General features: G+C 40.2%; 1 protein-coding gene across 1 annotated transcript in view; it reads right to left on the bottom strand.

The window, feature by feature from the left end:
- Window positions 1–9,397: 9,397 nt before the first annotated feature.
- Window positions 9,398–25,491, bottom strand: part of MYZAP (myocardial zonula adherens protein) — a 59,186-nt gene continuing 43,092 nt past the window's right edge. The window contains exons 11-15 of the mRNA XM_057398447.1: window positions 23,924–24,007; window positions 23,406–23,506; window positions 12,240–12,932; window positions 11,373–11,595; window positions 9,398–10,435 (exon numbers count right to left, since the gene is read on the bottom strand). Coding sequence (XP_057254430.1) covers window positions 10,304–10,435; window positions 11,373–11,595; window positions 12,240–12,932; window positions 23,406–23,506; window positions 23,924–24,007 — 1,233 coding nt within the window. The 3' untranslated portion in view covers window positions 9,398–10,303. The remainder of the gene's footprint in view (window positions 10,436–11,372; window positions 11,596–12,239; window positions 12,933–23,405; window positions 23,507–23,923; window positions 24,008–25,491) is intronic.

Genomic DNA, 25,491 nt, shown 5'->3' with positions numbered 1-25,491 from the left:
ATTTGAAGTTAATTTTATTACTACTTTCTACCAGCATTTTTCATTCTTGGGAAAAAGTAATCAATGTTGGAACAGGGCACAGCTGATAAGTTACCCACACTGCTCCATCCTTTCAGCAAGCTTAGAAAAAACAAACTGAAAGAGGAAACCAGAACCGTCAATATATTTCAGATTCAAGACCCGATGAGCAATTTCCATTAAATTTAATGGGATTTAAGGTAGCCTAGTGTAGCCAAATCAGATCCCCAGGTTTTAATCACAAATAGAACTGAAAAAAGTGGCTGCCCTGTAAGAGAGGGATATGCTGCAGTTACAGCATGGGGCAGAACAGCAGCAGCAACACATCCTGATCACTCATTTACCTGGTTAGCACAAAGCTGTTCTCCATAGTCAGTACTTTGCTCAGTGGAGTTTTAAGCACCTGCAGATGAGAACCTAACACTTTCTCATGGAGGACCATTCAACAGATAATTCCTGTTATAAGAGCTTTTGCTTAATTGTCCCAACCTACATTTTCCTCTTAGCTTTATCCACTCAGCATTCCTCAAAGGCATCTAAGTAATAAACCTCTAAATAATTCGTCTTCCTCCTCTGTGTTCCTATAACAATGAATAGATTATACTGTCTGAACTATAACACTACAAATTTCCGATGCATAGTTTTAGCAATGAAGAATTAGGTATTATAATAAATACCAGGTTAAAACTAGGGGAAATTAATTACCAAGCTATAGATCAATGAGCAAGAGGTGAAACTGCTGAAGAGATGCTCTTATTAGATTATCAGACTTAAGGCTGATTTATAGCTTCCTTATCCATCATTTTTATAGTACATAGAAAGGGTTACAAAGCACAAATTGTCTTTTTTTAATTAACATTGAAGTTTTAGATAGGCTTAGATCAGGGTAACCAGGCTTGTTACCATCCCCCTGCTCCCCAAAAAAAAACCATGAAAGCAGAAAATATATTTTATTGATTTGGGAAGGCTATGACAGAGTGAATAGTTCAATACACTTGTCAGCCTGCAGCTTCCTAATATGCTTGCCTATTATTTGCCCAGAAATGACAACAAGCTGGGGAGCAGCCCTGCTGAAAAGGCCCTGAGGGTGTTGGTAAAGAGCAAGCTGCAGGAGCCAGAGGTGTACCTGTTCAGGCTGAAGAAGGGGAAACTTCAAGAGGATCAAACAGTAGCCCTCCAGCACCTACAAGGAGGCCCTCAGAAGACAGAGCTAAGCTAAAACAAGAGAGGTTCAGAGTGAGTTTAAAGAAAAACTCCCCACCACCGCAGGCCAGAAGACAGTAATACACAGGAACATGTCACCCTGAAAGACTGTACAGTCTCCATCCTTGGAGGTTTTCAATATCAGAGCCGACTCCATTTTGCGTGAGGTCCCTTCTAACCTGAACTGCTATATGAACCCAAGCCTGATTCAGGACACAACAGCTTTCACATCTAGCATAATAGGGACATGCTGAATTGTACTCAAACACCATTCTCTTCCACCTCTGAAAGGGATGATGACCTGTAGGTCAGGCTAAAACATCAGTTCCCTAAAACTTAACCTGTTGGTATGGCATAACTCAACCAGTGGCTCAACAGCATTAGCAGCCAGCTTACATTAGTACTCCTGCTAGTGACAGCCAAGGCAAGAAACTGTAGGAAGATGTGCTGATGTTGAGAACCTAGGCTGCGAGGAAACGTAAGTTAAACTGAAAGTGGCAGTGAAGATTTCTAAATCTTGAATACTCTTCAGAAGAAACCTTCAGCTTGTCCAGGGCCCTTGGCAACAGAGACACAAATTGTCTCAAAATAATAAAAATAATTAAAAATATAATTTTTAAAAAGCATTAATGTAGTAGCTTTAATATGTGTCAGTAACTCCTCAGCCTCAGAGACATGATTCATTTCTTCTGAAATAAGGGACTTTGCACTTGTATCCCACACAAGAGGCTTTTCTAAGGAATATAAAAGTCAGACAAAAACTGAGCATACTTTTACTAGCCATTCCCTCACCACAGTTGTAATATCAGGATCAGATCTGGACTGCAAACAGCGTTTCATTTAGTCTTGTAACTTCATTGCTACCTCTTTTAAACGCTTCAGTACATATGAATACCACTGTCTGTAAGGAATACCCTGTTCTTAGCACTACCTTGTTGCCATAAGTAAAAAAGATAAGGAAAGAACCTTTAAAAATATTGAGAATAACTTTTAAAATTATTATCGTTTTCTTTTCAGTACAATTTAAGTGGTTACCAGAGCTGGAATGAATTACAGTGCATTGCCAGGATTTTCAGAAAAGACCCTTCCACCCCAGGAAAAGTTCAGTTGCATTCTGCTTTAATGGCTCTTGGCAAGCTTGCACTATTGTTTTTGTACAAACAGAAGTAAATTTGATACAAATAAAAAATGGAACTTTATGTGAATGCAGCAAACATCAAATTCCTTAATCTTCAAAAGAAATTCTATCCCTGAATAATTAACTATGATATATTTATAAAACTAGAATAATTGAAAACAGAATTCTAAGTTGATTCATGTGGACTGCACTGAAATATTTATTATTGCAAGTCCAGAAGATCTGTCTGGGTTTTGTCACTGGAAATGTCTAAACTCAGCGTCCAGATGTTTATTTAAGTTGCTCCCACATAGTTCTAATGTCAATTACCAGAGGTTATCAGAGAGCATCACTGTGTATCTTCCTTGACTAATATTCTCATTTCTTCTGCATCTTTGATGTTTTGTTTCATTAAAATTCCTGGCTCCCAGCCACAGAAATCTGCCATGCAGGCAAAAAACTGGTCTGCAGACATGACACATGATGATGCCCATTGTCTGTGCAAGGATAATATTTATCATCAGCTATCATTTAAGCAGTACTATAATCAGTACAACACCAATTTAAACCAGCTCAGAGAAATACATGTGAAACCAGCGAATAAGAACTGCTAACCAATGTGAAATAACTTGGGTCAGTAAAAAAAAGTATTACTGCATTGAGTGAAGATTTTTGTGATTCTGCATGTGGAGTTTTTTTCCCCTTCAGGAAAAAGCAGGGGGAAAGCCACTGACAAAGTAATTTCACACATAATTACAAATGGAACTGATGGATCTGTAACTCTGGAAACCACAATTACATCGAGACTTTTATAGTAACCAGGAGACAACACAGGCCACTTGTAACAGTGACTTGAACAGAAAGAGCTTATCACACAGTCTCTGAAGATTTCCTACATTCAAATGAAAATAGTTGGCTAACACAGCTTATTTTATATATACATACATAGATGTGTACGCATGTATACATATATTTGTGTATGCATGTATATACACACACACACATACAAAATTTGTTTGCCCAAAACCAGTTGGTTCTTTCAGTTTGTAGAAAAATTCTACAAGGTTATCTAGGCAAGATTTAAAGATCTGTAAGAAAACAGAAGAAATTCAATGCTAACTCAGTATAAATGGAAGTAGAGATAGAAGAGGGTTCTTCTATCTGAAGGGGGCCTACAAGGATACTGGAGAGGGACTCTTCATCAGGGACTGTAGTGATAAGACAAGGGGTAATGGGTTTAAACTTAAACAGGGGAAGTTCAGGTTTGATATAAGGAAGAAATTATTTATTGTGAGGGTGGTGAGGCACTGGTACAGGTTGCCCAAAGAAGTGGTAAATGCTCCACCCCTGTCAGGGTTCAGGGTCAGGTTGGACAGAGCCTTGGGCAACATGGTCTAGTGTGAGGCATGGGTGAGGGGGATGAACTGGATGATCTTAAGATCCTTTCTAACCCAAATCATTCTGTGATTCTAAGAGGGCTGGACAAATAGTGGCTGATGCCACCTCATGTTTTCACATTAGTACATGGGTACTAACAGCAGGTTCCTCCCTTGGTGAGCAATGTCATCCATTTTAGTTCTGATCAACCAGTAAGAGACAAGACACCTGATGACTTCAATGGAAAACAGTCTACATGACTTGGAAATGTAAATCTCAATGATTATGTAATTTAACTTCTCTCCCTACACTGTCAGCTTGAGAAGGTGTACCCACCTACCAGCCAAAGCCCTAATAGCTGAGCCTTCTGCCTTGCTGAGAATCATTTCCCTTCACCGAAATCTTCAACATATGTCTTTACACTTTCAGATTCAGCTGTGGTTCTGTGTGTGCCATAAAAAGTCCCATAGCTCCTTACAGAATAGCAAGCTTTGCCATAGAATTTGTGTTCACTTCAACGCAGATTGTGTGCAACCTGCACGCACTGGGAGGGCAGTGCCAATACTACCCTCAATTCAGAGATGGATGCAGGAGATCACATGCTGTTAGAACCACAGCTACATTCCTGACACCACTGCCTGATTAATCTATGTTACTAGCATCAAATAACAACTGAGAAAACTTTTTTCCATGGGGAAAAACAAAATCAAAAATAACCATGACACACCACCCAAACAATGAAACCAAACAACAGAAGACATGGACAGAAATTTTGCAATTGAAATTTCTATTCAGAAGTGTACAAAGAGTATCTCCTATCAAGCGCTTAGCTTCAGAGACTCAGCAAAACCTTGGACTGCAACTACTTGCCACATTTTATCACTGCCTTGATCTAACAAGCAACTACATTAATTCCAGCTGTGTGGATAGAGGCAGGAAATATGAATATGTTCATTAAGCATTATGGCCCCACTTATCTCTCTCATGACTTCAGTGGAGATGTGCCAATTCATGCATGATGCTATTACAGTCCCCAGTATCAAACCTGAAAGAAAAGCAATGAGTGAGGGTGTCACTTCTTACAAATTTCCCTGTCAAGAAATCTCCCCTACTTGCTGCTGGAGAAGAGATCCACTCCTATGCGGATGATTAAAAGTTAAATACTTTATTCAATGATTCTAGCAAGTTGAAAATCAATTTCCTTCCCACACACATTTCAATGTGCTCATTTGTGTCTTCTCCCCACATTCAGTAATTGGTTCACAACTGTTATTCACAGATTCCCTTGCACGCAGAGATTAAACAGAACACAGAGCGAATATCCCAGTTCAACAGAGCACTTGCTCAGAAGTGTTCCTAGAGGAACTAAACTCAGAGTTCAGTGCATGCTTTCATGCTTCACCAAATCAAGGGCCAATTTAATAAAATGTTAATAACCAAATTATCAAAACAGTTGCTTTAAACAAGAGACTAAAGGCCCCCAAAGCTTTGCACACATATGGAGAAATAATTAGAGTATTTACAAAGGAGTCAAATGGAGTCAAGCACTATTATCCCACAGAAAGTCAATGCGAGTGCAAAACATTTGGACCAGTCAGCTAACATTGGCCTGCCACAACGTCAGCAGTGACAAAGCACCGCAGAAGTACAAGAATAAAACACAGCCATTGGCTTACTGAAGAAGACAAAAAAAACAGCACAGCAAACCAAATGTTGTTTTCACACAGCTGTCTTTTCTACTTCCCTTCTCCTCCCAAAACGTGGGAGTTCATAACCTGAAAACAAACATAAGAAACCAGGAAATCTTCACATATACCACCCAGCCTAAGAGCAGCGGACTGGCAACAACAGATGACCACAAACTCAGGAAAAATACAGTTCAGTTAGCACCTCCCTGGAACAAGACCACACCATGCACGACCTGAAAGGGCTGTCCTTACAAGACACTTCAGAGAAATTACACTTCTTACTCTGAAAAAGAAACAAGGCTGGCAAAGCAGAATAAAGACATCTTTTCCTACAGCAGAGTGCATAGGGTGGGGCATAGCTTCTTCCGACAGAGAAGTCTAATTCCCTGTCCCTTTAATGCCACTCCTGATATAAAGGCCAAGAATTCACTGCAGTTCCCCCAGCCTAAGGGTACTCTTTGCAGGCAGTAACCTGCTAAAGGCAGATAATGAGCCAGATGCCACTCAAATTAGGCCAAAAATGTTCTGAATAGTGTTCTACTACTGATTACTTTCACTGGCAAACCCCAGCAGGGCACACAATTCGATTACAGCTGGCCTCCTGGATCCAGGGAACTGGTTCTACAGTAGTGCTGCACAAAACCAGCCAGCTGGCCAGATTCCCACCTACAACTGAGGCTATTCAGGTCCCACCTCCTCCTAAGATTGTGAAAGGCTGCCAGCTTGTGGTGTGTCTGCAATACAAGAATCATCTCTGAGTTCCATGCAGAAACCCCCAAACTACAGCCTGGGGCTGCTCATGGAGCACGAGCAGCTTTTGCCATGGCTTCATGCTCAAGTTTCAATTGCTCAGTCTGTAGCATCTGGATATTCTTTTCCCCAACTCCTGATACTACGTCCCTGCAGCAGGTTCAGAAATTCCATAGCACAGAGCCATGGTTTTCAAAGTCTCTCAATTTGCAGACCCCCTTTCCTCCACCCAGGAGCCTGCAGCTTACTGTCAATGACTTCTATTTTGATTGCATAGCCCTTAGAAGCAGCCCACAAGCCACCAAACTACAAACAGAACTGCTGACCCATCAGCTAGGTTTGACTAAAAACTACAAAAAGTAGTTTTTATGCATCTTTTCTACCCTTAGTCCCACACAAAATAATTAAGTACAGCAGCATTCAGGTCTTTCTCCTTTCAAATACTATTTCCCAAATACTTAAATCCTCTGGATCATGTTATTATCATCACAGGTAGCAAACCAAATTGCATGTTCTGCCCCTCAGGAAGTGTTACAGCTGTAAACAGATACTCTAATACAGTGCCTTTCTTCTGTGCAGTTTGGGGATGAGGTACTCCTAACAATACAATAATCAAGGAACTACAGCTGCTGCTGCAGATACTTCCATCACATGCTATAGCACTGATTTGCAGCATTCCAGTTAAGACCTGCCTCTGTGCTATCTTTAAGACCTGTATGACCACCCATATTTAGGTTTTACAGACCTGTTCTCATCTATTTGCTTTCCCAAAAGTTTTCTTTCCCTATATAGCAGTTGTTTCCTAAATCCATCTCCAGTGTTTTCCTTGTGGAGCACTGAAGCAAAAAGTTCCACTTTCCCCCAGAATGTGACTTCCTACTTTACACCATCAAAACATTATTCACAAAAGGAGTTTCAGAAACCTATTACCAATTCTTTGTTTTCTACTGGGTTAACAGCCCAACTCCTAGAAAAGAGAGCGAGCTCCTCAATTCTCAGCATACTTTTTGAAATGTTCTGGAAATGGACAACAGTGAAATACACAACAGCAACACCATAGAGGATCAGCAACTTAACTTGGTACGACTAAGCCATTCTATGATTCATCCTCTTGTTCTATAACCCTTTACAAACTTCTGGATTGCACACCCTCCTTAACATGGAGGACTCTTATTTGTACCCAACTCTTTGCTTTCTTATCACTCACAAAACCTTAATTCAAAGTATATACCTGTGCTCAGAACCCAGGACCAACAATCGCCTTGAAAGCCACAAGTTTTGAAGTAATACAAACCCTGTGGCAATAACTTAAAATCCATACCTTAAGCTTGGTTTTGCATTCACACAGCACTCTCTTCCACAAAGGCTCTTCCAACGCCATACTGAACAGCTGCTACTTGTAGAACAAATACATAATGCACTTCACCTGGTATCAGTGATTCTGCCCCACCTCCCCTTAAGGGTGAAGCTTGCCCATTTAGTGGATCCACTCTGGCAAAGTTCCAACATGTTGAATGCTACCAAATACAGATCAAGAAAACTGCCCCTGCTTCACAAGGCTTAGAGAGCAGAAGTAAGCCTTAAAAGCACAAGGAAAGAGCATAGTTAGCACAGAAGAGCAGAAGCCTATGTTGAGCTAGATTTCCGTGATCTAGAAAACAAATTCTTAACTCTATAACTTCATGTAAATTCCTTCAGCACAGAAAAGCCAGATAGAGAAAACACACACAATAACTTTAAAAGGGGTGACTGCACAGTCAGGACAGGGACAAGAGTGATGATGTTAGTAAGAGGGAGAGATGCAAACAGGTCTGGAAGTGGTAACTTGTGCTTCATGCAACACCCAAGGGAAAGCCACTTCTAGTCTTCTGGACCAGAATTAAGGACCTCTGGTCCTTAAGCAGAACGACAGACCAAAATAATGGGAAGACTGATGATGAGACCCAGCTGGACAAGCAGGTGGTAGCATGAACAATGACTATTTGAGAGATGAACCACAGCCACAAGAGAGGAGCTGTCCACTGGCCTATGGAGTCAGACCCACACATCGAAGGAAGTCTTTCTGCTGAGGGCTGAAATACATACAGCTGTGGATCAGACAGGTCATCAACACAGGTGCTGAGGGATGAATAATGACTGAGTATGTGCCAAAAATAGTGCTGACAAAGGCAAGTGATGGTGAGAAGCTGGGAGGATGGAGTAGGAGCACAGAAAAGAGGAAGGAAAACTAAATACTAGGGGGTGGAACAAACCAGGAAAAAGCAGTAAGAAGTAAAAGAGGAAGATATAAGGCCTAGAAGTGGCAAATCTTGCAAAGCCTGAAAACAAAATATGAAACAAGAAAGCCTCAGCAGGAGGGCAGCTGTGGCAAAAACATGAAGACATGCAGGTCTCTGTGAGATACTGAAGTGGCTGAGAACATACGCAGGTGCACAGCTGGCATTTAGATGGAGTTACAGAAATCAAGAGAAGACAGCAATAGCAGGAGGATGCATGATACTTGGCGGAAGTTAAATGCAGACACAAGCAGTGATATGTCATATGAAAGGGCATGGGTGGGGCAGGGATACAGAGTATGAATTTGCTCTACTGACAGGAGGTAAGTTTTATGAGGAAAAGTGAAGAGCAAACAGGTGATGAGAAGGCAATAAACAATGAGAACAAGAAACCTGAGACAGGGAAGAGTACAGCTGTACTCTACATAGGATTATAGGGGGGATCACAGATAAGCAACCGATGAGCTGGTCAAAAAACACCACATATTGGCTTAGCAGCAGTTCCACCTGTCAATCTGCTTTGCCAGGGTATGGACTGTGCCACAGGAACTGCCTGGGAGAGGCTGTGGAGCATCTGGGAGAGAGTTACTGCCTGCTAGTAAAGTGCTGTGTGCACTCAAGAAGTTGCAGAGACTTTAATCCCTCATTTCTAGATGATGTTGTGCAGCTTTTTGAAGGACTCACATGCGGAGCTCCCTTGCTTTCCAGAGACACCATTCCTGCAGGAATACAGACATATCCAGGGAGAACCTTGTGCACAGAGCCACCCTGCAGACACAGCTATTGCTGTCTTGAAAAACAGGTTGCCAGGCTATACATGGCATCTCTGAGGTTTGTATTTTAGAACTGAACTCATGCTAGGCTTGCAAAATCCTAGCCAGCAGTGGAGTACCATTGTGAAATACTTCTCAGATGTGTTCCTTGGCTTTCAAAATTCATATTAAAAGGCAGAAAATGTTATTGTAAGGAAGAATATTTTCTTTATCTTCAAAGAAAGCTAAAACTTCAACACATACAGAACATCATCTCGAAGAACACCAGAGGACGGATCTCTTAATTTACATATTTGAACTATGGAAAAAATAGTATTCCAAAATATTAAAGCAGTTTGCAAAAACATGGAAACCCACCAAGACCTTTAATAAAAAGGCCAGTCTTCACAGTAACTTGATGTCTTGATGTGCTTTGCAGTAACAACCAAAAATGAAACAGCAGAGTCCCTTAAAGCCCAAACAGAATTTGAGTTACAAAATAATTTGAAATTCTTACCTATTTATAACATAAGGACAGAAAGTGTTATTTTAAAGTGCAGGCAGAGAAAAACAAGCTCTCGTGTGATAAGAAGCTAACTTACAGCCTATCACTTATTTACTGTAGATGTACGGCATGTATTTTCACCATACGGTAAAAACAAGATAATCTTCAATAGACAGAAGAAGTATCTCACATTTATACAAGACAAGAGCTTTCCTGTGTGCGAGCAGTTCACAGACACTCTAGTTTACTTTATGGACATATGTGCCAATGCCCTGTGCAACTGCATTTCTGCACAGAAGGAACTTTCTCTTGTAGGTGACTCATCACAGCCTGCAAAAGTGTATTAAAGAGTTCACTTGGCTGTAGTTGAAAACTATGGGGCACTCCACAAGGATTAACTGCCCCAAGTGCTCAAAAAAGAGTCCTCAAATAACACCAGGGTTATCACTTAATAACACATTTATGAGGTTTATACTGAAACCTGCCCATCGCTGTAACGTTAACATTTTAAGAAAACAACTACTAGATAAAGCATTCTCAATATCCAGGTTTGGGTTTTAAGAAGTACTGCATAAAGATCAATTACATAGCTCATCCACAGACATTCCTGCTTGAATTCAGTCCTCTGCTGAAGAATAATCTTCATCTCTTCCGTCTCTGTACTGCAGAACCCCTTCTGGTTCAAACCTGAGCATTTTTACATTCAATCTCTCTGCAAGCTTCTGTGCTGCAAGCTTGGCTTGCATTTCCTAGGAAAGAAAGGAAAAAGGACACAAGTTAGAAAAAGCATTATTATTTTTATCCTGGTCATGAAAAAAATAGTATACTGAAGTATAAAGTTGACATAATATATCAGTAATTGCAGAGTGGGCTTACTTAAACATAACTAGCAAAGAAATTTCAGCTCTAACTTCACACTTAAACATGACTGTGCTATTAATATTTGAAGATGCAAGTTTAAATTCCTCATGTGGCAGTCCTCATCTGTGATACACTAATGTGGGCTTTAACAGAACAGAATCAGTCCATGTAAGAGAGCAGCTGTGCACAGTAACCATTTAGCAATAGCAGCGCTTGACATTCAGCAACCTCCGCAAAATGTTTCCTTTTTCAAAATAAATTACCTCTCTTATAGTGTCACGATGGCTAAACTAGCAAGTGCTTTTAAAACAATAAGGAGCAACAAACACTTTTACAATAGCATCTAATTTACACATTAGCCTGGCACTACATGGAAAGTCAAATTCAAAATCCATTACAACAGAATTTGAAGCACCTCAGAACTCTGATTCTTCCAGCACACCATAAATACAGTCAAATACAGATACTTGCATATTTTAAGAATAACAAATACTGCTAGGCCTTCATTAACGCAGGGGCCAAGAACTCTTTAAAAACTAATTTCTAGTCAGAAGTGGAGCAAGTGCAATGAAGTTAGCATATCAACACACGAAGAATAACATTAGGTTTTGCTTAATGCAGGAATAACAGTTTCAGAAGGGATTACCTACATTAATTGTTATCATTAAAAGAATCAAATACAAAAAAAAGTACCTTTTCTCAAAGTCTGACCATCTCGATTTCATCATCAAATTCATCAGAATGAAAAGGTCCCTTTATGCTTTCTTTTTAAAAAGTGATCCCAATTGTATAATTACTTTTCAGACCAAAATTGTGAATTCATACCTCATAAACTGCTTTTTGCTGTATCTGAATTGCTATGGATTCCTCTATGGATAGCAGCTTAGTAGGAGAATGGTGAAGTGGTGGCAGCCGAGCTGCTGTGATCTCATTCAAATGCTTCTTATCTCTAAGTCGTCTTTCTTCAGTGGTAATTGGAGAGCCACATGCCCCAGGTGACTGACTGGATGCGGAACCACGCAATGATCCGTTCTGCTCTCCTGATAATCTGGAAGAGGTGAAACATAAAAGTTATGCTGCAAATTTGGGTCACAAGTTTGAATAACTTCAGTTCCAAGACTTGTTATTTTGAACTTGTAAGAGTTGAAAAAAAATCTGAAAACGTTACACCACCACAAACAAACAATAAGCAGCACTCAGCAAAACTGAAAAGGTTTCTCTGTGGAGAGACAATATCACAGATCACTCCTCATAACAAATAAAAAAGGTACAGCAGTTAATTAGCAAGCATGAGATGGCTATGTTTTGGAAGTCACATGAAGTATAAAGCACTATCAGTGCAATGTGAATTGCGATTTCTCCAGAGGTGCAGTTAAAGCCAAAAGCTACCTGCTGTTCAAGTTCTATGAGTTCTAGAAATGACCCACAAGAAAGCTTTGATAATGATTTGTTTCGTAGCTTAAGCTATGAAACTCTGTGAAGATTCATGACAATTGTTTCAAGAGGCTATAGTGAGACCACTGCTCGACATTCCATGGCACTTAACAGAGCCAACATATTAACTTTGCATGTCAAATAACTTTAAGTCTCTTTGATCACCACAAGAAAATTAACCCACTATGCTCGTTCTGTGCCATTTCCAGTTTCAAGTCAAGTATGTCACAAAAGATTTTTCCGTTCTGTAATACTTACACATTTGTTTTAAATTTGCTTTTCTTTATGACTGGGTTCTTGGCTCTAGACTCTAGAACTTCAATATAATGTGGAGTCTTGGGGTGCAGGCTTCCAAAGATACTCCCCTTATGTTTAGCCACATTGTGCTCTTTTTCCAATACTTTTTCACCATCATCCCCACCTACAATTGTAACTTTTTGAAAGGCATCAACCAACTCATCTTTACTGTTGTCCAAAGCACCTGCACTTTCTGTGCCATCCTCAGATTTGCTATGCGGTATCTGCTCATTTTTCAGCTGACTGCTTGTGTCTGACTTGGAGACAGCTTCACAAAGCTGATACTGATCTTCTGTAACAGTCTTTACTTCTTCATTTTTCCTCCGAGTCCTTTGATTTTCCAGTGCTGTATTTGTGGCATCGTGTGCAACACATTCTGCCTCCTGCCTCTGGGAAGAAATCTCAGAAACTTCTTTAGTATTAGAGTTTTCATTAAAGACTGTGGAATCTTCATGGTTTAGTCTGTCCTCCTTTAGGACAGCTTGCTGTTTGTTTGCATTGATCTCATCCTGCTTCACCTGAAACTCCAGCCTAACTGCAGATAACAGCTCAGCTGTCCTTGCTACTTCTTCTTCCTGTGAAATGGCAAGCTTCAGCTTTTCCACAAAGTCGGAGACCTTCTTACCCTTGTCGGGAAGCCTTCCAATGAATTTCCTAAGACAAAAAAAATAAAATAGTAATTTGACAGGATAGAAACACTCCTATTGCAATCTGAGATATGGAACCGTTTCATTAGAATAATATACTTATTAGAATAATATTAGAAAATGGCAGGGTTTTCACTCTAACGTTAAGTTTCTTATTTACATGCTACATTTCTGAAAAGCAGATGCAAAGCACCTGCAGGCTCTATGCTGCGATAAAGAGAACTTTACAGGTTTTTTTGTTCAAAGACGTAACTGCTGCTCTAAAGAGTGCAAAAGCTGGAAGCTCCTGAGGGTACATGGAGCTTCATGAGCCCCGAAAGGGCTTAAACCAGGGAGCGGCAGGCCTAGCCCGCTCCTGGCCGCCTACTCCTCACCGGTCGGCCAGCAGCCGCTCCTGCCTCCTCAGCATGTCCCGCAGCTCGGGCAGGCTCCGGCCGCGCAGGCCGCCGCTGCCGCCCACCGCCGCCATGGGGCCCTGAGCCGCCTGCCACCGGGGCGGCCGCCCGGTCCCGGAGCCGCCGGCGCCGCTTCCGCAGCAACTCGGACGCCGCCATCTTACCGGAAGCGACGGTAAGCGGCAGGGCCGGACTTGGCCGGAACGCGAAGGCCGACGGCGCTGCGGGCCGCGGCTCGGGGGCTCGCAAAAGGCGGGGGCTCGCCGCGTGTCCGCTCCCGCCATCGCGGCGGAGGGCGGCGTGAGGCGTCAGCGCCGCGGTCGCAGGGCTCCGGGTTGGCCTGAGCAGTGCTCGGCGTTAACCGTGCGTTACAACGTCTGCGCCGCAGGAAGCGGGCGGTGTTCGAGAAGCAGAGCGCGCGTTATCCTGGGTGCGGGAAGCTGCGCGGAGCAGAGGCAGGCTGCCGGCATGTGCCCGCCCCGCTCAGGGCGCTCAAGCACGGCAAAAGCGTCAGTGTTTCTTACGTTAATTACTTTGCATTTGCACTGGTAAAAGCCAGGCTGCTTCCGTGTGATTGAGTGGTTTTCAGCAGAGCATCAATTCCTGTTTAGGAATCGAGGTTTACTTTTTCGCGTGGCATTTAACATGCTTACGTGTGGCAGAGACTGAACATAGACATTTAGACTGCAGTATAATGTCGGCCTGCTTATGCCAAACTTTCCCTCCTGATACAAGTGCCATGAGCTTTAGTAAGTCTACTCCATCTCACAGTAATAAGGTCATTAGCTGAATGGTAGTTCCCAGGCGGCAGATGTCAGCCCTTTTAAGTTGATCCCAGTGGAGGTTTCTTGATCCAAGTAATTGTAGAGGCACATTTCTCAGAGCTGTTAGAACAGTTGTTTTATGAACAGGGCCTACCCTGGAGGGGCTGGAGGAGGAAGCGTTTTAAAATGTCTGCCTGCCCTGTGTTTGCTCAGCTGGACGGGGAAGGGGAAGGCTGAGGCCAGGGGAAATGAGATTAATCAAGTCGGCAGCTACCCATGGAAACAAATACCACAGCCAGTGTGAGAAGAGCCAAGCTCAGGGACTGGTTGAAGAGACTGTTTCGCTGTGTGTGCTGCGCAACCTGGATCATCTCCTGTGCAAAATCCCTTGGGGAGCTTTCCCTGGGAGCTCAGGGAAAAGGAAATCGCTGAGATTTTCTCACCAGGAGATCACCCACTAAAGGGCACAGGTTCCCTGTGTTGCAGCCTCTGTCATGCAGGCTTAAGCTGTGCCATCTGTGTAACATTCCTGCATCTTGCGAAAAGGAACACTTTATCCTGCTTTTTATCTTCTTTCTCCTGTGCAGATTGGAGAAAGTGGGAAGGCTGGCTGTGGAAACAGAGTACTGTTTCTGCCTGCATGGAAGTGAATCCAGAAGGAATGATCTCATTCGACCACTGCTCTGCGCTTACAGGATGATGATTCATCTCAGTCCACCTGCTGTCATTATATGGACAAAAAAGTAATGCTGGTATTTACAGTGGATTTCGGCTTATGTGCTGAACTGAATAAACACAGTAAAATACAGCAAAAGGAAAAAAGTCCTAATAGCATGACTGCTGGGAATCGCGATTGATCATTCTGTAGCCTTGCAGTGAAATGCCGTTCACCAAGTCTGTGTTTATCCAAGGTCATTGCGAAGGAATATTATTCATCTTTATAGTTAGGGATCATTAAGTGTTGGAATACCATAGTTCATTTACAAGTAACACAGTTCCAGAGTGATGAACAAATAGCTGAAGTTTGGAAGGTGCCAGAACAAGTACATTTTTGCTTATGGAGACATGGGCAGCATCCAGATACAATGCAATCTAGATAGCATCCATTCAGACAAGAATGTGAAGAAGGAAAAGTAGATTTAAGCTTCCTTAGCCAAGAAGCAGAAGGATGGAGCATTTGTAAGTATGGACTCAGGAAAGTTATATACTTAAGGATTGCTTGCCCTGGGGTAAATACAGGTAGGAAAATCTCACTATCCACACTCCAAACACAACTAAGCACCACCCAGCAGTACCTACTGCAGGTTTAGTCTCAGGACTTTACTCTTGCTTCTCTTAAGAGACTGACAGACTGGCATTATTTGCAGTGAATGGTTTTATTTTCCTCAGAGTATTCTTGGCCTTTTGATTTGAGGCTAGATTTTGTATCATTTTCTTAAATATTTTGATTAGCATTCACATGAACAAAGTATATAGCAAAACAGGGTTTTAATCATTTCTTACATAATGGGCTTTCCTGTATTTCTCACTTAGGACATTCTCTCGAGCTATTATGAGGTACAGTTTTTGGTCAATCTGTTTTCAGTCACTAGACATTGAAATAGAACTTATTCTGCAGTAGCATGCCTGCAATTACTATGCAATTTAGCATTACTTCTACAGGAAAATTGTTAGAATGACAACGAAGAAGATCAAGTATACTAGCAAAAAAGAATAAACTGCATGGAAAACACAACACAAAGTGTGACCCAGGAATGTTTGCCTTTTTGTATGCTATAGCTAAAAAGAAAGGTATTCAAATAACTGAGGAACTTATTCTAGCTTAGATTTTTTCAATAGGTTACCAGTTACAAGAAACATTACAACAGACATTTGTGGCCCAACTTTTAGTGTTCCTGTTCTATCAATGCCAGTTGCAACTAAACTGATGCATTCTAGTTGTACGACATTTTGGGGGAGATGGCCATGAAGTACAACTGGCTGAATTCTTTCAGGTGGAAAGATCTGCCAGCAACATCTTAGTCTGCACAAAACTGGATTAAAAGTAAAACTAACACTCTTGCTTCTTTTTTCCTAAAGGCATAATTTGCACCATCCATTTGTCCTTTATTCAACTTTATAAATATATAAATGTTACTTCTTTTCACTAGGAAAAGGGGCAAAAGGGCCTTTGGACTGTAGGTCTCTAGAAGAAAAAACCCATACTTTTACAGCTTCTTTGCTCCTAGGTGGAAATATCGAAGGGCAGGAGAGGAATCATGCCACACTTGCAAAATAAACAACTCCAAAAGAAAATTTAAAAAATGGTATGAATATTTGGAATGTAAATGAATCATTTTAATTTCCTTTAAAAAAGCCCCCACCTTTTTAGTCAGCATGATTTGTAATAATTATTTTAGTTAATATAAGGAAAATAACTCCTCCCTTAACCTTATTTTTCTAAAAAAAGCCCCAGACACTTTAAAAGTAATCCTATATGTGCTTATACCTATCACCATACTGTTTTGTGTATGGGAAGCAACTGTCAGGTTGTTGTAGCATGCCTAGGCACCCCACACACCTTCACAAAATATTGTAACCTCATAGATGTTCACTTGTACATATTTTCTCTTTAATCTGCCCAGTCCCTTTTTCTCTTGAAAATGTTCACATACCTTAAGTTGTAGAGGTCTCCTGTTACCTTGTTTTCCTGTATTTCTTCTGTGTTCTAATGATTGAGGTAGGGCTGGAAGGGCCTTATCTCATTAGGTCACTTAAGAACATTCCTTCTTTTACACATGCAAATAGCCCCGGATTCTGAATGGGAATGAAATAACATGTAAGTGGCGTGAAACCCTCAGCATGTGCAACTCCATTCTGTGAGCAGGGATTTCCTGTACGGAGTTACAGACTTAGCAATGAGGGGAGTTCTTACCTATTTGCTTATCCATCCATGTCTTCAGATGTCAAAAGAAGGATTTAAAGACTCTTGCAAAAGCATTAGTACCCAACTCCTAGGATCCTGTGTTCTAGGCTCAGCACTGATCTCAACAAGATTTTGAGGTCCTCTTGGCAACTCACATGGAATACATGTGCACAGGGAAGCACTGTTAAGTAAAAAACCTCATATTCTTCAGCTGAGCATTGCAAACCAGTAACACTCTGTTATGTTTGCAGCATGACCTCTTCTTATTTAGTTGACATGTAGATTGTTTCATTGTGACAGTCTTAAAAATAAATGTTATCAGTGAGTGGATACAGACTGTAAAAAAATATAAAAAGGGGCCACAGTCATAACAGACTTATCATGCTGAAGCCTGGAGAGCATCATCCCAGATGTGTTCTGATGTTATCTGTGGGATCTGAAGTTGTAGGGGTTTTTTGCAAGGGATGTGCTGCCCAGTTCTTGTTTATCCTGTGCAAGTCAATAGTTCTTTATTTTATGAAAGAGTTCATCTGCTTTTGTTACTTGGCTTTGAGAAGAGTCTTTAATAAGGGAGTGTCTTTCTGTTCTCACGAGCCCATCTGCCAAAGGAAACACTGACAAAAACATCAAGGCTCCAGGGGAACTGCTGTTCTATTCATACATGTTTTGAACAAACAAGATGGTGTAAGAGTTTGCAAGGTCTTAAGGCAAGTTTATTTCTAAATGAGTGTTGACACAACAGAATAGAAAGTTTAAATACAATGTTTATTGCAATTTATCCTTTTCATGTCCTACATACAGGATGTATTAAAAGCATACAATGTAACGGCATTATTTATATGGCATATATGAAACTGTATCCCAAAATACTTTCCAGAGTATCTGAAATAAATCACAAAAGAATACTTATCATGGTACAAATGTAGTCATACAATTGACATATTTAATGCACTTTCTGGGACCTATTTGTATGGCTTTTATTGATGTTTATAGAAATTAGTTTCTAACATTATAATACTAATTAACCCAATCTCAAATTGACAAAATTTATACTGAAGTGTTATAGTCTTTTCAGTCAGGTTTGTTATTATCTATGCTAATTTACATTGCTGCTGATTTGATTGGAAAGCTCTGCATGGTCAAGAAACACAATTATATAAATACTGTTCCACTCCTGTTCTTCAAAGTTACCAAATTTAAACCAGAAGCCCAATCAAATGGTGGTCATCCAGCTCATCGCATGTCAAAATGCTCTTACAATATAGCATAGTCTTCAATCCTTGTTTGGTTTAGAAAAATAGTAGCACATTCCATCAAACAGTCAAGACAGAATTTACACAGACAATTTTTACAGGAAAAAAATAATGCCCTGCTGCAGTCTTGGGAGAGCCTTGAGCAGATCATAATTTTGCAAGTCTGAGAGTTAAAATAGCTTGCAGTAGTTTCAGAGGAGATCCTCAGGAGTGCAATAAAAGTAGAATGAACTTCCTTTTGAAGTCTGTCAAAACAGCAGTTTGATACTTCATCCTGCCCTCTCCTGTTCACTGAGCACCTCAGTCATCATGTTCTGTTTTCTGAACTCTGGCCAAAACCAGAGAGATAAAGGATTTATACTTATTTAAAATTGTCAGTTAATGTCTTTCACAACAACGTGCGTTTCCTTTTATCTATAAATACCACCTTCATCCATTCATATAAAGTTTGAAGGTAAATTTCACAAACGATGGTTTATAATTAAACTCCTGAAATGTAGAGGGACTATTTGGGCACTGTCCTGATTTCAGCTGTGGCAGTTAATTTTCTTCCTAGTAGCTGGTGCAGTGCTGTGTTTTGGCTTTAGTCTGAGAACAGTGCTGATAACACACCAATGGTTTAGTTGTTGCTCAGTAGTGCCTACTCTGATCAAGGACTTTTCAGTCTCATGCTCTGCCAGTGAGGAGGGGCACAGGAAGCCAGGAGGAAACAGAGACAGGACACCTGACCCAAACTAGCCAAAGGGGTATTCCATACCACAGCACGTCATGCCCAGTATAGACACTGGGGTAAGTTACCCGGAAGGCACAAATCACTGCCTGGGTCAGGCCGGGTATCAGTCAGTGGGTGGTGAGCATTTGTATTGTGCATCACTTGTGTTTTCTGAGCTTTCATTTTTTTGTTCTTGTTGTTTCCGATTATTATTACTATTGTTGGCATTCTTTCTATTATCACTATATTTGACTTCATTTTAGTTATTTAATTCTTATCTCCGTGCGTTTTACATTCCTTTGATTCTCCTCCCCATCCCACCTGGGGCAGGGAGTAAGCAAGCAGCTGTGTGGTGCTGAGTTACCAGCTGGGGTTAAAGCACGACAGGAACAAAAAAAAATGCTAGAAGGCATAATGTGATGAACTGAAGCTGCATCCCTAATGGGGACATTAACATGGTCAGCTGGGATTATACTGCAGCTTCTCTTAAAAAGGATACTGCCCAAGTATTTGCTGTTATCAGCCACTAGAGGGAGATATGATTACACAAGTCCAAAGCTTAACCCTGAAGTTTGAGCTGGGTCATTACCCATCCTCTTCAGGGTTTATCAACATACATTTCCAATTGAAATGTCTTCTCTTTTATAGTTTCACTTCATTATCTTAGTTGCTCATAACCATAATTCATTTAATGATTGATCAAACTAACTGTTATTTGGGAACTTTTTTCAGCAAACTCAGTCTCCCAAATTCAGTCAAGAATCAAAACTTCAAACAAAAACACCCTATGCACTACAGAAGACTACAGCTTCTCCCTGTGTCAGCTGTTTCCAAGTCTTTGGTATTCAGCTACAAGACAATTCCTCTGCTTTGCATAATGAGAGGGTGCTTTGTCTGAGGACTGTTCTTATAAGGAAGGAGCAGACTGTTCTTCAGGACCTACTCTTCCAGTGGTTTCCCAGAGAGATTTTGCACCTCTTCTCTGGGAGAAGCCATTTAAGCAAAGGTGTGGTATTAGGCCTGTTTACTGATGTGACAGCTGGAAGGGTTTCTTTGCCCTTTTGGTATCTATGAGATCTTCTGCACTCCCTCAGCACATGCAGAGTAAACAGAGTTTCCTTTTAGAGCTATTAAAACTAACAATGTATTTTTTTAATTATTATTTTTAAAAGAAGCATTGAGCAACTGTTAACATTTGTGACCTCCCTACCAGCAAAGGTACAGGCTTCCTTCACACACTAAAGAATTCACTTTTCTGTTAATGGCTTTCATTGCAATTATTTCTTGAATTTTGTGCATAAACCAACCCATGGTACTGTGCTCCACTTCTTAGAAAGAATGGCCATTTTAAGTTCTCAGGAACAGACAAGGTCATGACGGAAAAAAAAGCTTATGTGCAAAAAGGATGGTCTAACACAAAAGCTGGGGAAGTCTGAGCTTCCCATTTTACTATGCATATGCTTTGATTATATCAAGCAATTCATGTTCCTGCAAGATTCCTGTACCACATCAAAACATCCTTAAATCCATCCTCCTATACAGGCTTCTTTATTTAGTAGTTAAACAGCACAGCTAGAGAATAAACAAAGTTATCTAACAAATCCAGAAACCCATGTAATAGTGCAGGAGTAAGATCTGGATTATGAGGTAAATATTATTGTTTGAAATACAACTCTACTAAGTATACTTAATTTGAACAGACAGTATTGAACTCAGGAACTTGCATTAGACTGGAGATAAAAGCAATCACTTTGTAAAGCCCTGTGGCAAGGTGAGTACCTCCTGGGATTGACATTCAATGCAAGAATGATATTAATCATACAAAATGAAAGTTGTTTTCAATATCAGATACTGTAATAATAAAAAAATACCCTTCATTCATGATAACAGAACTACAAGAAAATCTTTGCAATTCATTTTAGTTCACTAAGACTGGAAGATCAAAACAAGATGTAAAAAAAATGCCCTGTGTATATGTTTAAATAAGGTTCAGTACTAGATGCAGTCATTCCTGCTGGTACTTTGAAGTCAAGAACAAGATTTTAAGTGCTTTGGGAAAAAAATAAAGAGTACTCAAAAATCCTGATTCAGGATTGCTGTTGATGTAGGAATTGCAGGGACTGCTGCAGGCTGCTGTAGGCAAAATTCTGCTTCATTTCATTTCCTCTATTGGAAAAGTAAATAAAAAGAAATGTGACAGGGATTTTCCTACACAATTACTATTGAATGTATCACCAATAGTCACGCTATCCCATGACCAAGGAAGTGCAAACCAGTGTCTCAGTCCAACAAAGCAAAATCCATTATAATCTGCTCTATCACTTACTGTTTTGAGCAACAGACATGATACTCACCTGCAGGTGTGGAGGGAATTGCTTTAAACAGCCCAGTTGCATCTGTCCCTCCAAGCAAAAGAGTACTGGTTATGAGTGAACTTCGAGGTGAAGAGAGCCCTCAACTACAGCAGGTCTCTGACAGGCATGAACAGCCCTCACACTTTGTACACAAAGGAAGATCTCTCAGACTAATGCCCTCTGCCAGCATAGTTTCAGATACTGCTTCTAGTAGCATTGAAAATAAAATATATTAGAGCTTCATTACACAAACAATTACAACACAGTTGAAGAAAAAAAACCTGTACAGCTATACAACTCCTTCCTTACAGGCATTTGAAATGACGCATTGCACTAGCTAGCTTCTGAAGAAGCAATATTGACTGCTGTTACACTCATCCCATTTCCTTCATATTCCCCACACACACACACACACACAGAGTTAATGTCAGTAGTAACTTCAGACAGGAAGTTACTAAAAAGCTGCTTTCAGGATAGATTTAGCAAGACTCTGTGCTGCTGTTCTTCTCTAAGACTTGATAAAAAATTATCTAATCAAGCTGCAAAGGCGCAAGGTATTTGCTTGCATTTAGAAAGCAATGAAAGACTTGAAAGCTCAAGATGTACTGTTCTTTGTGCTAAATTCCAACACTCTCTTGAATGGGGTGTATGTCCTCACAGGCCTTGCACTTTCAGGAGATCTTCCATTCTCAGTACTTGTACTGTTAAGGAGACAACGAAAAGTTTACAGAGTTAATGTCAGAATATCAGAGAGCTAGGCTGGAAATGCCATGGCAATGAACTTGTGCCTCATTATTGATATTGACAGGCTAAAATTAAACTACTCAGACTATTTGGTATGTTCTATACTTCTTTTCTCTATTGCCACAGAGAACATTTGATAAAAACCAGATACTGGGAGGTTTACTGGCAGACATCTGCTGCAGCTCATATTGCAATGTCCAACAATACTAGTTACTAGGACTAAAGATCCTGTAACAATAAAGATAGGAATATTACATTTAAGAACCCAATTAATTTGAGTAATTAAGAGTAATTCCGTAAAATCTGAACTGTAGAGAGATAAATTTCTATGTAAATCTCAAAACCAGGAAAAATATCAGATAAGTAGGGGCAGCAGTTACATACAGAGGAGCCCCAGAGAGGACAACAAAGATAGCTTTCTGTTGGCACCCTCAGTGAAACACGCTGGTTTTGAAGTTTCAAAATTCATTTCATTAAAACATGCTCTAGGCTGAACACTGAAATGAGAGTATTTATTAATTGGGAAGGAAATTTTAGTTTGTATTGCAGCTTGCCGATTTCATTTGCTGATTTACATTGCTCAAACTAAATGATTTAGTTTGCAGGGCAGTTAAGATGAACAAGTTTACCTGTTGGTAGTAAAAGTAATGTGCAATGGTCCTTCTTACCTGACTATTTTGGTTTCTGTTTTTCCCCTTCCACAGAAGTAATATTCAAGTGCATGTCCATAGCCTTGCTCCCAGGGCTTAGTGCAACCCTGTTACAGTGTTCAGGGCACAGAAAGGGAAGGAGGAGAAGCCAATGCTACAGAGACACTGGCCACCACAGATCAGAGACAACCACCCCAATGCAGAAGGGGTAATGTTGCCACACTCTTTACTTGGCAATCTTCCACTCAGGGCTAGTACATCTCCAAAAAATTGCTGCAGCCCTAAACTTTTACTGTTGGTTTTACCTGCCCTTTAACATGGTCCTGGATGCATCTCCCGGAACACAAATAATAAAGCAAGCATAAAGCCAGCATTAACCAGCCTCAGGGTAGAACTGTCCATTGTTTTTTGCTGTGCTGCCAGATGACACAATTCATCAGTATTTCCGATATTTAGTAAAGTTTTATCTCTTGACTTCTTTTACTCCCTTCTTAAATCATGTTACTGTAAATAAGTACTCCCCAACGGTCTGCATAAGTCACTGAAGTACACTACACCATGTAGATGTAATCTTTTAAACTTAGGAAAATTCTGTAAAACTCCACAATCCACTCTAACAGTTTAGCACAATGGTTTACTAATACAACACCAATAAGGGAGATTATGAAGGACTTTCCTGTGAACAAGCAGAAAAATTCAATACCTGTATGGGAGATCACATCCTACACCAGTCTCTCTAGTTTCTATATTGGTCTTTGGTTGGTTTTCCATTAAGTAGTCCAGTTTATCTTGTAATTCTTTATTCTGGAAAACAGTAATTTTCATTTCATATGTTTATTTTATTCATATTGTGTTAATTAAGCAAAGAAATAAAACTGCACATTGGCTTAATCCACATGAAATAATGTCAAAGTATTTCTTGAGAAAGAGGAATCCTTACTCTCGGGAAAAAAAATATAAATCAAACCAACAGTTGTATTCAGAAGCTTCTGTTTTGAGTAATTGTTATAACAACTGTTTTAAAACTGTATGTTAAGAAAATCAGCACTGAGACTGTATTACACACATTTCTTCATGTTACTGGTGTTGTAAGTTTGATTGCCATACTGAAGAACAACAAATATATATAGTAAATATGCATCCAGATAACATCAGATGACATTAGTTCAAATTTTATTTGGTTTCATAAAACTATCACAATAATATAAATGTAAAAATTACCTCACATTCTAAGAAAGAGATTTTTTCTAAAAGCTGTACTATGAATAATTCCTTTTCTTTCACTTTCTTCCTTAGCATTTCAATCTATGAAGAAAAATAAAACAGAGACATTTAGTCTAATGGGGATGGGAAGAAGATGAACAAGACATAGATATGGTAGGAAGAAAACTTTTTTAATTTTATTGTTCAGCACCGGCTGAGTACCTATACATAGTTACAAAGTAGTCAGTGGATTAGCTCTCATTGCATTTATATAGATGATTCAGTATATAACATGGCTTTTAAGAATTTGTATGTTTTGGAAGAAGTATGGAAACACAAACATTGTCATATAACAAAGCACGCTAGGGAAAACTCCATCTTTGACTCAAAGGCCTTTGCTTTAGTCAGTTTTAACTACACCCAAAAATATGTGGCACATTTCCTAGCTTCCTGAAGGTCTTATTTGTTCATTGTTCATACCAGGCTCCTAGAGAAAAAGTGCATTTCCATTTCAGACCTAGGGAATGGAAGAAGTTATTTACAAATGTTCATGAAAAGTAAATAAAGTTAGCTGCACCAGAAGCATTCCATCTCAGTACCGTTCTGTGTGGAACAAAAGACAATCTTCCTTATGTTCTGGGATTTCTCCTGCTCATAGAGACGTACAACAAGAATTTTTACATTAAATCTTTCCCTGCTACCAGCACAAGCAGGGAAAGGCACATACTCAGAGAAACTGGTTATTTCATTCTGGTCCCTTACTGTTGACCCAAAGCTATTCTGATTTTGAGGGAATGGCTTTCTAAAAGTCCTAAAGTCACAGATTTCCTTTTCTGTTCCTCTGAACCCTTTGCTTAAGGAAAGATTTGCTGTGTGAGGTTCATACTGTTAGCAGCAGTAGAATAAGAGACCTGTTGATGGCCACAGAGGTCAGTTCCTTTCAGCTGACCACATTTAGGAGACAATAGCATCTTGTGCAAACAAACTGAATTTTCCCCTTGGACCAAAGGCAAAGTCACTTGATATTCTCTCTCAAGCCCTGCTGACTACACCCACCAAAACAGCAGCTCATAAAAGGAGCAAACCCAAATAATAGCTAAATAACAACTTTGTTACTGCTTCCTAGGAGGCAGTTCAGGTTATTACTGATCAACAGCTGTAGACACACACCACTTTACAAGCACAGCAGACAAGGTGCTTCCTATATTTGTAGTGAGTCTACTTCAGACGCAGAAGGCAGTGTTAAAAGTATTTCTAAGCAGAATCATTAGAAGTGCACTGAAAGATCAGTTTGAGGGAGAAATGGGATTCTGCATCCTGTGTATGGGAGAACTGGGAGAAGATGGATTCCTCACCTTGTTCTGTGCTCATACAAGTCCTGTCCTACAGCAACAGCAATGAAAGCTGAAAGCAATGGATACTTTTTGCTTTCACTGCTAAATGGTGTCAGGTCACTAATTTTTCCAGTTAAATTTCAATCCAGCTTCCCCAAACCATTCCAGGTCAGATAAAAATCAAAACCCTATTTTCCCCCTATTAAATGTATGGGAATATATCTCTCAACTGACATACTGCAACATCATTAG

The sequence above is a fragment of the Pezoporus wallicus genome, unplaced genomic scaffold, assembly GCF_028554395.1.
Source record: "Pezoporus wallicus isolate ANWC-B61680 ecotype Strahan unplaced genomic scaffold, APGP_CSIRO_Pwel_v1 contig_3952, whole genome shotgun sequence".
Taxonomy (NCBI): domain Eukaryota; kingdom Metazoa; phylum Chordata; class Aves; order Psittaciformes; family Psittacidae; genus Pezoporus; species Pezoporus wallicus.
Note: the sequence above shows the minus strand (reverse complement) of the source record. Positions and strands in the feature narration are given on the sequence as shown.